Source organism: Epinephelus moara, chromosome 18, assembly GCF_006386435.1.
Source record: "Epinephelus moara isolate mb chromosome 18, YSFRI_EMoa_1.0, whole genome shotgun sequence".
Classification (NCBI taxonomy): domain Eukaryota; kingdom Metazoa; phylum Chordata; class Actinopteri; order Perciformes; family Serranidae; genus Epinephelus; species Epinephelus moara.
The window spans coordinates 22,902,970-22,919,583 of NC_065523.1; the positions used below are offsets into that span (position 1 = coordinate 22,902,970).

General features: G+C 40.5%; 1 protein-coding gene across 4 annotated transcripts in view; it reads left to right on the top strand.

Annotated features, from left to right (window-relative positions):
* Positions 1-11,896: 11,896 nt before the first annotated feature.
* The window catches only part of rnf213a (ring finger protein 213a), a 35,022-nt gene continuing 30,304 nt past the window's right edge, over positions 11,897-16,614 (top strand). For 3 of the 4 annotated variants that reach the window (XM_050069699.1, XM_050069701.1, XM_050069702.1), the window contains exons 1-4: positions 11,897-12,031; positions 14,050-14,168; positions 15,127-15,281; positions 15,948-16,607. In XM_050069699.1, coding sequence (XP_049925656.1) covers positions 14,069-14,168; positions 15,127-15,281; positions 15,948-16,607 — 915 coding nt within the window. In that variant the 5' untranslated portion in view covers positions 11,897-12,031; positions 14,050-14,068. Of the gene's footprint in view, positions 12,167-14,049; positions 14,169-15,126; positions 15,282-15,947; positions 16,608-16,614 lie in introns of all 4 variants that reach the window. The other variant, XM_050069700.1, reaches the window with a different exon arrangement.

Genomic DNA, 16,614 nt, shown 5'->3' on the forward strand with positions numbered 1-16,614 from the left:
GTGTGGCAGGTAATTAGAGGTGTGGTTGAGGCGTGGCCCTGCTCCAAAACCTAAGGTAACAAACTAACTTCATTTGTGGTCTCGTGGGTGACAGTCTTGTTTCGTTTGACCCATCCACCTCCCTTACCTACTGTCCTACATGCACTTTCATGCTCTTTTGCTACGTCTGTTGCTTTCAACGTCAAGATGGGTTTACATAAGAGGGAGTTGAAAGCCTGGTGTGTCCCATAAAGAAGCTAAAGGGTGTTCTGACATTGATTTCTCACACCAAGGGGCTGACAAAGCATCCATATTTGATGACCGATGGATGAGATTGAGCTGAGTGTTTTGAGGGTATTTGGTTAAATATTTCCTTACATTTTACAAATGTGTGAGATGTAATGCACATGCATTGCAGTAAATATAAATATTTCAATCTAGACAACAAGACAATGACACACTGGGACACTTAAACTTTTTAACTAAAAAGAAAAGACACCACCAAGAGTCATTAACCAAAACAGAGTTCAACATAATCTCATTTGCAATATATGCATAAGAGACGCCTATAGAGGGTACACATTCACAAAAAGCTTTAAGAGAATTTAATTAAGAAAAGAAATTGGCTTTTGGACAGTAAGTCTGACATCAGCCTCTACTCTTGTACTGTTATGTTAGCTGAGTGTGTAAGAGGGATGCATGTCTTGGCATCAAAAGGTAATCCAATGGGAAATTTAGATAAACACGCTGGAAAGGGAATAAGTGTTTTGTGCATCATTTTGCTGCAGTGATTTTGTTGTTGGCTGTGTGTGTGAGAGTTGATGAAACTTCTTCAGGGACTTATTCCTAGTTCAATACAAAGGAACGACTGTGAGCCTGAGACATGATGCCGTTTGTTGTCTCTTTGTTTCCCTCAGTGTTACAGGAGGGTGACGTCTGCCGGCAAACAAAATGACTATCAAATGATCAAACATACATCAAGGTTTCATCAAAGGGGAAAAAATGATTTGTCTTTACTGCATTTTGTTGTAATTCTTTCACCATGCCTCTGGGTGTGCACGCTCACACGAGCTGTTAAGTTGCCTACTGGTGCTGAGTGTTTTATAAATCACATAAACTTCTTTTTTGTGCTTTTGGCACTGAATGTTCATTTAATGTCTGTAGTCTTTAGTTCCTGAGCTTCTCAAGAGTCTAAAATTGTGTTCCCAGCTGTAAACATACTGACAACTACAATAAGTTACACAGGTTGTAAAAACTGGAAATATGTGAAAGAAATAATTAGGTGAGAAACTAAGTGTTATATTGGACAAATGAGAGCATAACAGAAACATTGTTCAGGGAAACGGTAAAACATATTTGCTTGCAGCGGTTTAGTGGTATTTCTTTTAATTGATGCACGAGATACCAGGTCTGCTCACTGCATACAGTAATACACAGAGTGATGCATCTAAGTCTTCACTGCATAATGTTTAAACCCTTAAGTATTCTTCGGCAAGTATTCTTCACCAAGAAAATGAGGTGACTTCACTTGTTTGTAGTAATCCTTTAGATAACTGAAAGAAAACTGCACTGCTTTAGTGTCACACTCCTATAACATTGTCGGTTTCATGATGGACAGTATTTAAAAAAGGAGCAAAATCAGTTCAGCAGAATCAAAGATGTTTTTTTTTTTATTTTTCCCACGCATTCTTCATCTGTTTTAAAACCTTGCACCTACATTACCCACAATGCAACTTGACCACTGACAGTTTAATTGGAAATTTGGGTTTGTTATTGTAGATAAAGGTAGCCTCTAGCACGCTATAGCATGGAGCTGCTAGCCTCCAGCAGAGATGAGGAACAGGCTACAGAGGGCTGGTAAACTCACTTCTTCCTAACTCCACAACACCAGAATTCTCTCATGTTTAAACTTGTATTGATTGATTGGTTAATTGATTAATTGATCACTTGCATGTGCCCAACCCTCATGGGTTTACAAGACACCTTTACAATGATGTTGCAGTAACAATCTAAAGTACATGCTATTTTTACACTCCAGTCTAGAAACGGAATACTCTGCCTTCTATCCTGGTGCTGGCAAGAAAAACTCCACAAAAAAGGTTCCCTTTCTTAGACAAAACAATTTTTTTTCATGATCATCCAGCCAAAACAAATCAACATAAATAGAGGTCACTTTACTGAAAAGTACATTCCGTGTGTCTTCATATACAGGACAGCAAAACAAGAAATGAACCTCATTCTCTTCACCTAAATTACACAACAAACAAATTCTGTCCTCCTCCAGTCTCTAAGGCTAATGGTAACGTTGCCGAGTGCAGCTGTGCACATAGGGATCTTTGTCTTTTGTTTAGATTGTACTTCACATAAGATTCTACACTACGCATTCTTCAGCCTCAACAGAGTGCTGCAAGGATGACGTTTTTTTTGGTGGGCTGACTAGGAAGTTAGCGTTGCCAATGTTGCTTCAACAAAAAGCCAATGGGATTTTTCCATTTTGGATTATTGTAGAAATCAACTCTGTGGCAAACAAAAGTTCATGATACTTACATGTTATATTCAGTGTGATAATCTTCACAAGTAAACCCTACTTTTATGATTTTTGAAGCATAAATACAATTACCAGAATTAACGTTAGGCAATAAACAAACTACAGTACGGTTGCATGACTTCGGCATCGCCACAACAAGACTGTAAAGCTGTGTTTGGTGTAATGACGTTCTGCACTCTCATTTACCAACTTGACATCAGCCCCCATTTTTAAGAATTCAGTGGTGGGGAATTTACTGATGTAGGCTACTTTGTATTGTGGAACAAAATGTGAAAATATCTTAAGCTTGTGTTAATCATGGACAGTGGTTTGGAGGGTACACACAGGTATACGGGGTATACCCATCTCTTTTTCTGGCTGGTTACAATGTACCCACTTATCAGCCAGAAAGCCAGTGGAATATATGGGAGAGTGAACCAACTTTTTCCTCAATAACCTGCACATTTACCTGGTAGTCAGTGGTGGAATTGTTCATTTTTAACGAGGGGGATGCAATGTAGCTTTGATTTTTTTGCGTGCACACATGATCAAATATGACAGCACAGATGTGCAAAATTAATCAAGATAAAGAAAAATGGCATGACCTATACCTGCTGCCTTTACAAAGACAAATAATGCAGTAGTATTGCTATTGCAATACAGACAAAAACATTTTAGAGTATAAATAAGAGTAGTTCTGAAATAGCTGTGAAAATTAATCTTAGAGTCACTCTTATCCTATAGACATTTCCTTCACCAGTTATAATTTCTCCTTACCTGTGAAGCCTTGGGCTGATAATTTGTGTTGCTGTCAGGTCCCTGTCCTGATACCTGCCTGGTTTCTCCCTGTCCCTCTTCTATCTATTGCAATAATATAGATAATAAATGTGCAAAGCAAAATTTATAATAGAATTAAGAATAGTAGTGGTGACATAGCTGTGGAAATTAATCACACACTTGGTCACTTTTATGCTATAGATATTTTCTCTCAGCCAGTTATAATCTCTCCTCACCTGTGACGATCCTGCATGTCATCATCATCCTTGCTGGTCTCTGGTCCACTGTCTCCTCCCTGACCCTGCTCTTTCTATTGTAGCAATAAAGATTAAAAAAATATGTGCAAAGCAATAGTGAGCAGAAGTTCTGCGCAGAAATTAAGGAGGAGTGGGTTTAAAACACGTTATCACATGTTAAAAACGAATTGAACGGTTGTAACAGCTATAAAAAGTGCAGGTGACAGAGGGCACAAATACGGGAAGTGCGGGGGACGTGTTCCCTGTGCTCCCCCCCTCAAAATACGTCCGTGCCTGCACACAAAGATTCTAGATTAACAAGGGGGATGCTTTTTGGTCAATTTTCTAACAAAGGGGATGGCATCCCCCCTCACCCCCCCTCAATTCGACCACTGCTGGTAGTACACCCACCTCATCAACTACCACTACACCACTCTATGACCAAATCACAGCCATGCTGATATATAGTACAACAGCACTCCCTCTTGTGTGATATTGCTTAATTAAAAACCCACTGACTTCATGACAATAAAGCCAGAGGTGCAAAAATGCTCAGTCAGTTCTGCATTTTAGGACTCATTCCTTCACCACTTTGCTAACGCTGACTGAATCATCACTTTAGGCAGTTTATCAGACTTTGTTCAGCTTCTTCTGGAGCCAAAAAAACGCTTCATATAACTTTTTTTCACATATGCAGGAGTTTTCCTAAAGACTTAAATGTGTAAAAGTGGTGGACATAGCTAATGTCTTGTGATGTAGATGTACACAGATATTACAATTTGGTTTTAAGCTCTAAGTTACCAAACGTAAACATGGGAAATTAACAAAACAAACAATTTAGTGCAGTCATTAGTGCAGCAACACTTTGTTTGTACTGCTTAATATCAAAGTACCTGTGACAGTGCTTTGCTAACAAGAAAGCAACATCATTATCGTGTGACATATTTCCTCTACGCAGGGCCTGGTTTCATATACCTACCACTCAGGTTCAGATTGAAGCCGTACATTGAGTCTGTGGTGAGACTGACCTGATTTCAGAGTTTGTGAAGCTTTACAAGACAATCCAAAACTTTTTCATACAGGAAGCTTTGCTCAGTAGACCTAGAAGAGAAAAGAAGTTGGTAAATTCAAGCAGAACTTTGCTCTCTTAGATATGAACATTTTGTTGACTAAACCTGATGGGAACCTGATGGCTGTGAATCTGACCTGCTTAAACAGATGTGATGGCGGTAACCTTTCATCTGCTTTCTCTGGTTTAAGAATGAAGAACCCATGACTAAAGGATCTGTACTTTATTTAAGCAACAAGTCCTACACAAGCTCTGGAAACTGCACCTGTTCTCTAGAAACACACACAGACACAACTTCAGGAGTCGTAAAAATATTGATGTTGAATGTGAGTATTGGACACAAGGTCAACACTTTACAGAATGACAGGGAAATCTTTATTATTTATATAATGAAAATTAAACCTGCAGCGTGGTGTCTCTGAATACACTAGACTTTTGTTTTAGAGGACATATCCACCATGAATTGATACATAAAGATTCAAAGGGTCAAGACTCAAGGGTCAGTCCATGGTCCAGTCTTGTTCTCATAGCCTACATGCTCCCCTTGGGTGATGCCATCCTTCCACATGGTGTTTCTCTCCACTGTTATGCAGATGACACTCAGCTGTACCTCCCTGTTAAACCCACTGACCTCAGCATGCTGAGTTCTCCACAGGACTGTCTTTATGATATCAAAAATTGGGTGTCTTTAAATTTTCTTCAGCTCAGTTCTAAGAAAACAGAAATCCTTGTAAATGGGTCACATCATATCACGAAACAAATACTGCCATCTACTGGTCACCTGTCACAACACATAAAGCCTGTTGCAAGAAATCTTAGTGTCATGTTTGATAATAATTTATGTTTTGAACAACATGTCACTAAGCTTGTCCAATCATGTTTTTATCACCTCAGAAAACCTGCTATAAGAAGAACTATTTTAACTTTCAGAGATACAGAAACTGTCGTACATGCTTTTATCTCTTCATGTTTTGATTATTGCAACAGCCTTTATTCCCGTCTTAATCAAAAAACCTTGCAACGACTTCGAATTGTTCAGAACTCAGCTGCAAGGTTTTTAACCAAAACCAAAACTCTTCATGGCCTGGCTCCAAATTACATTTCAGACCTGTTAGTCCTTTATGAAACTCTGTGTGCCAGAGGTCTTCTGCTTGTCCCAGAGTCCAGACTGAAGACCAAAGGGGGCAGAGCTTTTGCAATCAGGGCCTCGAGGCTGTCCCAAACCCCCTGCTTTAGATGTCCCCCATGCTGAGACAAAATCTGAGCCCCTGCTTGAAAACTTAAATTTGAAAAAAAAAAAAAAAATCATTTTCACTGTTTAAGGGTCATTAATTGAAACTGTCATTTTTAAATGAGTAGATTATGTCGTGTAACATATTTTGACTTTAACTTGAGCACTTCATTCTTGTGCTCTCGCAAAGCTAACAAGCTAGCAAGTTTGTTATCACACAGAATATTCGACAGCATTTAGCAGACGTGGGTTTATCATTGCAACTGTTGCCGTCCTCTGATTGTGACAACTGTTTTTGCCATCGTAAGAGAAGCTACATTTACATCATATCACTTTTATATCTCTCATACAGCAATCACATGATGATGTTTAATAGTCTGTTCGTGTTTCAGACTTGAGAAAATGAAGGACAAAGCCCTAGAGGCTGACTATGAAGAGGGCTTGTAGGTGGCACATTCATTATATCGACTATTTAAAGCTTATTATGGCTCTACTGTGCTCACTGAAGGTGAATTTCAGCTGACATATCTATACTGTATACTGTATGTATACCGTATTTAGCTGTTGGCAGCACTGAGGTGGTCGACATGTAGAGCAGAGTATTATGAGCAAGTTAAACCCACATGACGAGGCTGTTTTTGTTGTGTGAGTAAAAAGTGCATGGAGTAGTTTACAGTAGAGAAAGAAAGGTAGAACTGAATGTAATAGATGGATATTGTTCTACACTAATTCACCATTTATTATATTCAGAACACAGACTACATCAACTGGCCTGTTTTCGAAATCAGTGTGAAGGAGCACTCATATACGCAACTGCTGACTTGAGACTAAATTGTGTCAGACTGGAGAAAGTCAAACATGTGAGATAGTTTTTTAATATTTCACCTATTTTTCAATAATAATTCATGTTGCATCAGAGGCACATGTACTACAGCAGGCGGACTCTCTTGATGATGACAAAGGTGTGATCTACAGCACAGTGTACAGGTGAAGGTCTGCGAGCACTCAAACATTTCATCAATAATGGCTGTCTCAAGACAGTGCAAATGCTTTATTTCCTTTTTTCATTTTTCATCGACCAACTTATAACAGCCTCCTGTCTAAAACTCCAGCCCCCCCCGAGAAAACCTATAGAGAGAGAGGGTAAAAAGTGTCTTTAATATGTAAAAAAAATCACAGCAAGACTACAGTTAGAAATGGACAGGTTTAATGAACAATCGCCCCCTTTTTTTTCCTTCAGTGGAATTAGTAGTATTGTTTTGTTGTACATCTCTTGTGAATTTTTCAGTAGATTATAAATGATAATATGCTGATCTAGTATCCTAGAAGGCAACATCACCATTGCAGATGTATTAATTATTGATGAATATGGACATGAAAAGATGTGAAGTGTGAATAAGTATGTCGATATTATTGCAAACATCTCCTGTACGTGTGTGTTTTGTGTATTGTCTTTGTGTTACGTGTACTTTAAGGTATATTTTAGTGTTAACAAATTAACTCCAGCCTCAACTCTTTAATAGTAACCTGTTAGATTATGTCGGTAAAGGTAATCTGGTGAAAGACATGCTGGGAATTTGTGTTTTTAAATGACTCATTTTCATGTTTGCAATGATTCTGTAAGCTGTACATTGGGAATTCAATAAATGTTTTTAGTGTTTAGGGTGTCACTTAATTCTCTTTTTGTGTCTGAATTAGTGTAGAGGAGCGCCTGTGAGTCAAGAGACCCCACTGACACATTGTCACATGATGCTTTGTTGTCTCTGCTCTTCCCTCAGTGTTACAGGAGGGGAATGGCACCCAAAACAGTAAAAATTTGTGGGAAAACTGCACTCAAAGTGAATGTGAAACAAGTCAGCTCATGACTCATTAAGGTTCGGTCATGTTGCTCTCTGTGGATGTGACACTCATTCCTCTTTGACATAGTGTGGGGGAGAGAATGGGAAAGGGGCCCTTGAAAAGCCTGGGATGAAACGTTTGGTTTTGTTTGCAATGTTTTAATTGGCTCACAGAATCAGTGACTTCTTTCAAATCACTTCTTAAAACCCATTTTTATAGACTTGCTTTAATGTGATGTCATCTTCTTATTTCATTTTATTTATGTGTTATTTGTTTTATTTCCTGTTTATTTTGTTGTTTTATTGCTTAATGTTGTTTCTGGTCTTTATATTTATTTATATGGATATTTTGCATCTTGCATTTTTTTGTCCTCTTGTTTTACCTTTATCTTAACTCTTCCCTAGTTTTGTCTCGATTATATTTAGTAGGACAGTTTGGCTTTCTGTTGCTAAATTGCCTTCTCAGTATCCCGTGTCTGCTTTTGCTTCGTTTGTCAAAGCACTTTGGAAACTGTTTTTAAAGCTGCTATACAAATTAAGTTAGTATTATCATTACTATTTTATTTCTAAATGATTAATGCCACAATTAAATTAAAACTGGCTCTATATATACATAGGTTGAAAGACTGAACTTTGTAATAAAAAATATGTGGAAGCTCTCTAAGGCCCCTCCCACCCCCTTAAAGGATAAAATGGTTTAGTCCACCCCTGCTCTAGGATTCAGCTCTAAACTCAACCAGAGCTGAGTGAGTGTCAGCTGGAGCTTGGATGTAGCCTGAAGGAAGGAAGGAAGGAAGGAAGGAAGAGAAAGAAGGAAGGAAGGAAGGAAGGAAGGAAGGGAGAGAAAGAAGGAAGGAAGGAAGGAAGGGAGAGAAAGAAAGGAATAAAGAGAGAAAGAAAGGAGGAATGGAGGAAAGAGAGAAATAAGGAAGGAAGGAGAGAAAGAAGGAAGGAAGGAGAGAAAGAAAGAAGGAAGGAAGGAGAGAAAGAGAAAGAAGGAAGGAAGGAGAGAGAGAGAAAGAAGGAAAGAGAGAGAGAGAGGGAAAGAGAGAAAGAGAGAGAGAAAGAAAGAGGGACAGAGAGAAAGAAAGGAGGAAAGAAGGAAAGAAAGTAGGAAAAAAGGTGCATGGCAGGGTGGGGGATCCACAGAGACTGCTTATTGATGCCCTGCTCATTTAATGTCTATAAGCTACCTGCAGTCTGAGGGCTGCTGTGAAACGGCGCCCTGATGACAGCACTGATGGTAGCACTGATGATAGACGAGATGAGGACTGAAACGTTTGCTGCTGTTTTTAGTCACTTTTTATTATTTGCACTTTGAGCACTCTTCTTTTTGTGAACGGATGTCTTAAATAAATTGACTATTTTGGCATTGATCTCAGCCTGTGGACATTTTCGTGGCTGTCCAGCCCAGTTGGTGTGCAGGTGTCTCCTCTGTCATCCTATATAAGCTACCTGCCAGTGAATGTAAGCGGCCATAAAATAGCCTTGACATGCTTCTTGTGTCTGATACAATATCCTCCGAACATCTCCTCTTACTCGCAGGACTCTCTAAACCTATTGTTTATACAGGTTGCATGTGACTAGTTTGAATACCTGTGGATCTGACAGCCTGAATGTAACACACCCCTGATCTGGGAGTGCAGTCCAGGTTACCATGGTAACATACTTGCACAAAAAGAACCCGAAACCCTCACGATTGGTGTTTCAGCAGGATAACTTAGGTGACTGATGTTTTAGAGATGTGGAAGTCTTGCTACAAATGTGTGGTTAATGTGAAAACTTGCATGGTCCCTGCACTCCATGGCACATTCTTACCCAAGCTTCCAGATTTGTCTGCCCTCTGTTGACAATTTAAGAGTACAGCATCCTGAGACAAGTTCATATCGAGCCCCCGTTACTCCAACTGCACGATGCAGAACACAACACTCCTCAGTGGAGAAGTGGGTGTCATGTGAGAGCTGTGGAGAGGAGCAGCTCATAACTGGATAAAAGGTCAATCCCACAGGCATCACAGCATGCTGAGTGTAACTGTAAACATCTGCAGGTTGAGCATGTTTCACTTTACTGAGAATTGAAACAGGATAGTGGATCTGTTGCTCGTACATTAGTTTCTATTACAGATTACCTTGAGACAGTGTTACGCAAATGTAATCTTTGTCCTCTGCTTTCACTCATTGCTCAGCCTGAATCCATGTGTAGCTTTAAAATGACAATGAAACAAACGGTAAAATGTCCACACTGAAGCACATCATGAAGGGGGTTTCCAGTAGGCTGCAACTATATTTCTAACGATCTGCTGTGTGTGTCCTTACTCAGAGTGAAAATGAAAGTAAAATACATCCACAAGCTGTATTTCTTTGAGGGCCTGAATGTGTTGTGATCATTTAAATGTGACCAGTGGCTGCAGCTAATAGACTTTAAGTTAATTTCTGCATGCATGGTTATGTAAAAAAATGTACTTAGCCTATTGTAGACTACTGACGACCCTTGTTTAACACAAAGAGAGCCAACCAGTGGTGTAGTGGAGGGTTTACCCACCATTTTTTCTGGGTTTTTACAGTATACCCACTTATCAGCCTAAACACCACTGGAAGATATAAGAGAATATACCCACTTCCTCCTCGCATTAAAACAGTGATGTGCTTTTTATGCCACAGGTCATCAAGCTGTGTGACAGTGCTCCCTAAGGGGTGCGCATACACATTTGGAAACTTAACTTTAGTGCTTTAAGACACATTTCTTTATAAAACAATAAAAAGACAAAAGGGAAATCCCACATTGTATAAATGTGTAACTAAATCACTCGGTCATGACTCCCTGTGTATTCGCCCATCACACTTTTCAGTGGTGACAATTCATAGTGAGAAAGCAAATGTTGCCTTGTGGATTGTGCCATGACAGATAGCTACTCTGTTCTTGCCTTATAAAGCACTTAAATGTCACTGTATCACAGCCTAAATCAAAAATATTGATTAGAGTGGGTGTCAAACTCATTTTAGTTCAGGGGCCACATACAGCCCAGTTTGATCTCAAGTGGGCCAGCACCAGTAAAACCACTACATAATAACCTATAAATATCAATAACTCTTTTTAGTGTATTTACTTTATTTTATTTATAAGGACAACGCACATTAATCAGCATTTCTGTAAATGTGTCAGTGTTAGCCAGCTGGCTAAATTTCAACTGCAGTCCTTTGGTGAGATGTTTTGAAACCAATAACAGGATAAAGTTCACAGGACAAAGACAGCATGAAGACAGCAGCATGCAAAGCAACAAGCAACAGCAGAGCATCAGTACAATACAATAACACAACAACAACAAATGGCATGTTAGCAAACAGACATGCAAGCAACGTGAAGCACCAACACACAGATTAGCACCACATTCAGACATGCAGAGCAGCAATCGAAAGGACACATAGATAAAACACAATAGTTATTATGTATGGACAAATGCACCGACACACAAGCCATGGGGCAGAAAGTTAGTGCAAAGATTGTGAAAACGTTCATCCATTTACAAAACAAATGATGAACAGCCCATGCTAAATGATGTGCAAAGTCTGATACAGCTTCTTTTGTACTGAAGCTGCTGGCCAACACTATCCATCCATCATCCATCCATTTTCATCCAATTATCCAGGGCCGGGTCACGGGGGCAGCAGGCTGAGCAAAGCACCCCAGACGTCCCTCTCCCCAGCAACGCTTTCCAGCTCTTCCTGGGGGACCCCGAGCCATCCCCAAGTCAGATGAGATATAGTCCCTCCAGCTTGTTCTGGGTCTGCCCCGGGGCCTTCTAAAAAAACAGGATGTGCCTAAAACACCTCCAATGGGAGGCGCCCAGGAGGCATCCTGATCAGAGGCCTGACAATATGTTTCACAATATTCAATATCTTAAAATATGACCACAGGAAGTAGTCATTGTTATTTCAGAGGGCGGTATTGTGGTCAGGGAGGAAAAGCCTGTAAAGTCATCTAATGGGCCGGATTGGACCATTTGGGGGGCCTGTTGTGGCCCTCGGGGCATATGTTTGACACCCCTGGGTGAGGGTGTTATTAGAAGAGGTTCTTATTAACCACTTGGTTACAGTAGCCTAATGAGAATCCTGATTAGTCACTCCCCACACCTGCGCATGAGACCTTGCCCTGTCTTGCCCAGCGTAGTAAAATAAAAATATGGATATGACTCATGCAGAAAGTGAACTTTATTAGTTGACGCCCATTTCTGACAAAACGAAACTTTAGAAGACATGCGGAAACGCAAACACATCGGCTCCACACAGCCGGTACAGCGACAGGTCCAGCAGACATGACCTGTGCGCTTTTCCTTTACGCACCACACACGAACAGCTCGCGACACCGCCAGCTCAGGTAGGACTGCTAACATGTTTGCTTTGTAGATATGGAGGCGACAACGTCAGACTTTACGTTATGACAAAATTAGCAATAAACTAATCCTATTAGCTGGAGGAGCTATCTGACCTCGCTGTCACGGGACACCTCCGAGTAAGTCTGACTCAAACTGGGTTTAAACGCCATGTTCTTTGGGTGACACCTGTCATTGCACCTGCACAGTTTATTGGTTTTCTGGAAAGTGTGCCAGAGAGCAGACAGACGCAGCTAATGCTCATGCTAGCTAACGTCACTGTTACGCAGAGCGAGCGAGTTTAGCTAGTTAGCTAACGCGCTGCTAAAACGTAGCGAGGACATTTATTTAGTAAGAGCTGTAACTACAGTGTTAAATGTGTTGCTATACAACAGTAATAATGGCTGCTGTGTGTTTATTTAGGCGGTATTCTCAGTTTAGCTGTTGTGAGGGTTAAATGATGGTATATAAACAGGTAGTGACGTCATTTCCTAAGGAAGCATGTGATTGGCTGACCTGTGGAGCCAAAGATCTTTTCACCAGCAAGAGGAATCACTCGGTACATGAAAAACGTCGACCCACTTCCCAGTCTGCACTTTTTCCATGTTATTCTAATTTTACCACAGATCAGAAGTGATTTACATTATACTTCTTTTACAGTGCTGTGTTACAAGTATTCCAGATTTAAAATAGCACAGACGACTGTATAATTAAGTACACTGACAAGCCTATTTCCTGCTTTTTTTGTGCATTTTCCCTGCATATCAATAATAACACAGTAACATAGACCTGAAAATATGTTTACACACACACATAAAAAGTGTGATTCTAAGTGCAAAAGAAAGATGGGAAGTATTTAAGTATGCACAGAATGAAATGTGACTGATTTTTTTCACTGGCTCTGTTAGGCATGACAAAACAGATTCACAAAAACACTTTTGGACAAAGTGCAAACAAACAAATAAACAAACAAACAAACTTAATCACACTCAAACACCGCTATGGGTTTAAATGCTCGAGCTATTTATTGCCTCAGGGTGTAGCCAGAAAGCCAGAGTGTTTCAGTGAAAAAGGGAGCACAGCAGTGTTTAACTGAATCCCCTTTCCTTGTTTTCACAAATGATTTTTAATAAGCAGTGATCATATTAAGACACGTCATGCTATAACATCAAAACCAATCACATATATAAATAACTCTGCAGCTCAGAATTGTAACTCATATTTTATGTTCACTGCATGTGTTGGCACTGCTTGTGTGTGTGTGTATGTGTGTGTGCAGTGTAGGTGTGTTCAGAGTGTGAATGAATGATACCCTATCCCCTCCTTTATTGTCTATTTATTACTTTTATGATGAGTTCTGTTTTAGTCTGTGCATTGGATTTTGTTGTATTTATTTCCCATGACAATAAAAAAGGAATTGAATGTATGATCAGCTTTTACTAGTAGCTGCAAACTTAGGCGTGTCCACCAAATAGAAAAGTAGTAAAGATAAGAGGGCATCCTGCCGAGCCTATCTGTCCTTTGCACCCTTGGAAAGGTAATTATTTGGTGCCGCCACATGTCTTAAATATTCTATAAATAGGCAAGTTTATTTTTTCTACATAAGAGCTCTTCTTTTAAGTAGTTTAAAGCCTCAGGCTAGTGCAATATTCTTTGAGGAACTCAGTGTATTATAGTGCTCAGTGAGACCTCTTAGTTTTTCCACCTCTTTGGCTGCAGTGACTTGGTTATTGGCTGTGAGTTAGCGGGACTGAAGTGGGTGTGCAGTGCTCCACTGCTGCATGGTTATTCCTATGTCAATCACTCAGCCTTACTAAGTGTTTATTGGTCAGTGTGTTGGGCAACACTGCTCAAAGTCCATGTCGGTGATAGAAACAGCTTTGTTGCGGGCGGTTGTTATGCACAGCTGAAAACTGTCATATGAGGCCTCATGAGAGGGGAAATTGAAAGTGAAAGGAATCTTCCTCAGGGTGGGACCTCAAGGCACACTGCAGTTCAGCCTTGTTTCTTTCTTTCTCTGCAGAGATAACTGAAGTGTGAAGATGAAGTGTCCTGGTTGTGGCCGTGACATTTTGGAGAATGATGCCAATTTCTGCAGCAAGTGTGGCCACAGGCTGTGTGTCCAACCTGCAAACACACAGGGTGAGTAGAGATGTGGTTTAATATTACATATTTGCATACAGGGTTTCATGAATGATGTTCACACAGTGTATAAAAGAATGTTGTTTTTGATACAGCTATCAGAATATAATTTGTGAGACATCTGGGGTGTACTGTGCGTTGATGAACAGTGGTTCTCAACCTTTTTGTGTGTGTGTGTGTGTGTGTGTGTCAAGGACCCCTAAATTAATAAGGTTTCATTTCAGGGACCTGCACCTGAAAAGGTTTTGGCTGTTAGATCTGATTAAGACCAGAATTCTACAGTTGATTTGAGGTATTAACTGTGGAGGAAGTGAAACTTACCAACAGAGTCACTGGTATCACTCCTACTCACAGTGGGTACTCCTCATTTTTTGGGAATCCCCTGGAACTCCTTCAAGGACCCCTGAGTGTCCTCAGACCCCTGGTTGGGCACCACAGCAACAGAGGACTACCCTATCAATGCCATTAACTGCTTGTGCTTAACATAAAAAATGAAACAAGTTTGCAGCCAGATGTTCATGTTATTCTCTTACTGTACCTCAAGATGGCAGCATCTCTGCATCATCTGTCCACATGTTCGCAGACAGCAGGACAGGTTGTAGTTACACAAGCGGCAAGATTACATTTGAGAACAAGGTCAATATTGTGATCTATAAAGGGCTAATGGGGAAAATGCAGACTTGAGCCATGTGACTAGGGTTGTAGTGGTATGAAATTTTCACAGTATGATAACTGTCTCAGAAAATATCACGCTATCACAGTATGTGATATTACACAATTATTATCAATATTACTATTGTTATTATCAGTCACAATGACCCGTAAAGGGATGAAAATAGAAAGGTTTATTTGGTTGAACAAACACTACCAAGTGCAGGCAGGTGTGACAAAATGCTGTGAAGTACGAATGCTTTGTCTTTGGGTGCAGTCTGATTTGTACACCACGTCTTTATTCCAGACACTGGAGATCAGCCTAAATCCTTAGTAGCAGACTCGGAAAGTGCATCTGAGAAATCAGTGTCACAGGAAAACGACCCACCTGCGGACGGCACAGACCCCAATAAATCCACCAAACGACCGAACGATGAGACCACCAGCAACCTAAGGAAAAAGGTTAGTGTAGCTGTCAGTGTGTGGCCTCGCTTTTCAATTTTCTGTCTCTATATATGAGTCTAAGTGCAGCTGCTTTTGGTGTACAGTGACTTTATTACTCTCAAGCAAATGTTATGCAAGAGTTATGTCCAAATGCTATCCAGTCTTTTCTATAATTTCGTATTGCTACAATCAGCTCATGGGCTGCAACAAAGGAGGGCGATGCACACCAAACTTAGCAATGATAAACAGAAATTTATCAAAGTGAGTTACAAATAAGGATAACCGTGATAAATACAATGACGTGCGTTGCTTAATGTGAGGGGCATGCTGTAAGTGTAAAACAAAAGGTAACAATGCAACAGAAATAACAGTCAGCTTGGTGAAGGGACCAGCAGCACACTGGCGTCTGGGCAGAAAAGCTTAATCCTGCAGTTCATTGTACTCGGAAAAAACAACCTCCAACGCGAAAATTGCAATTGAACGTGTATGAAAGTAGGAATTCAAATTTGGAAACTCGGGCAAGATCCACCAAGCCCAACTTCACTGACATAGAAAAACCGGCGCACACAGTAAACCATAAGCAGAATGACCTTTTCACCTTTCTGTATTTAGACTATGACATGGTTTCATTTAAAAGTACAGCAGGATTTGTAAAACGTATCTTCTTCCTTCTGGCTTTAATAGAAAAAAAAGAGGAACAGGAACAAAAAGAAGAAAGACGGCAACTTGTCAGCAGACCAAGAGCTGTCCTTTCTCTCCCTCGGAGACAACCAGGGGAAGAAGACGCAGGATGGAAAAGACTCCTCTGACAGTGAAAGCTCAGGTAATGCCATGGATGATGCACCAGATTCACTCCAAGACAGGCCCTCCTCACTAGAGAACCAGCCTGGTTCTGTAGCCGCTAACATTCCTGCTGCGCCACCTGAAGACGCACAAGTTGTTCAGAGTGAAAAGGCTGCTGCCACAGAAGAAGCAGCGACTGTGATGCAGTCTGAGGAAGCTCCAGGTGACCTGGGTGAGGGAGAAAGCAATACACCAAAATCAACTCAGGATCAGACAATCGAGACAGCTGACACTCCGACTCCCATCTCAGAGGACGGCACGAGTACGACTTCTCAGGCAGGTTCAGGCAAAGGGACAAATCCCATTAACCCTAAAGATCAAAAGACTGACACGAAAAACGTAAAGAACAAGAAAGACACGGCACAACAGCCTTCATTGGACCAGAATGCCAACATGGAGACAAGTGTGAAACAGACGGAACAAAGCAAACAGAAGGGGAAGAGCCAGCAGGAGCAGAAACAGAAGCAGACGGCAGCAGCTAGCCCTCAAAAATCATCAAAGGTAACAC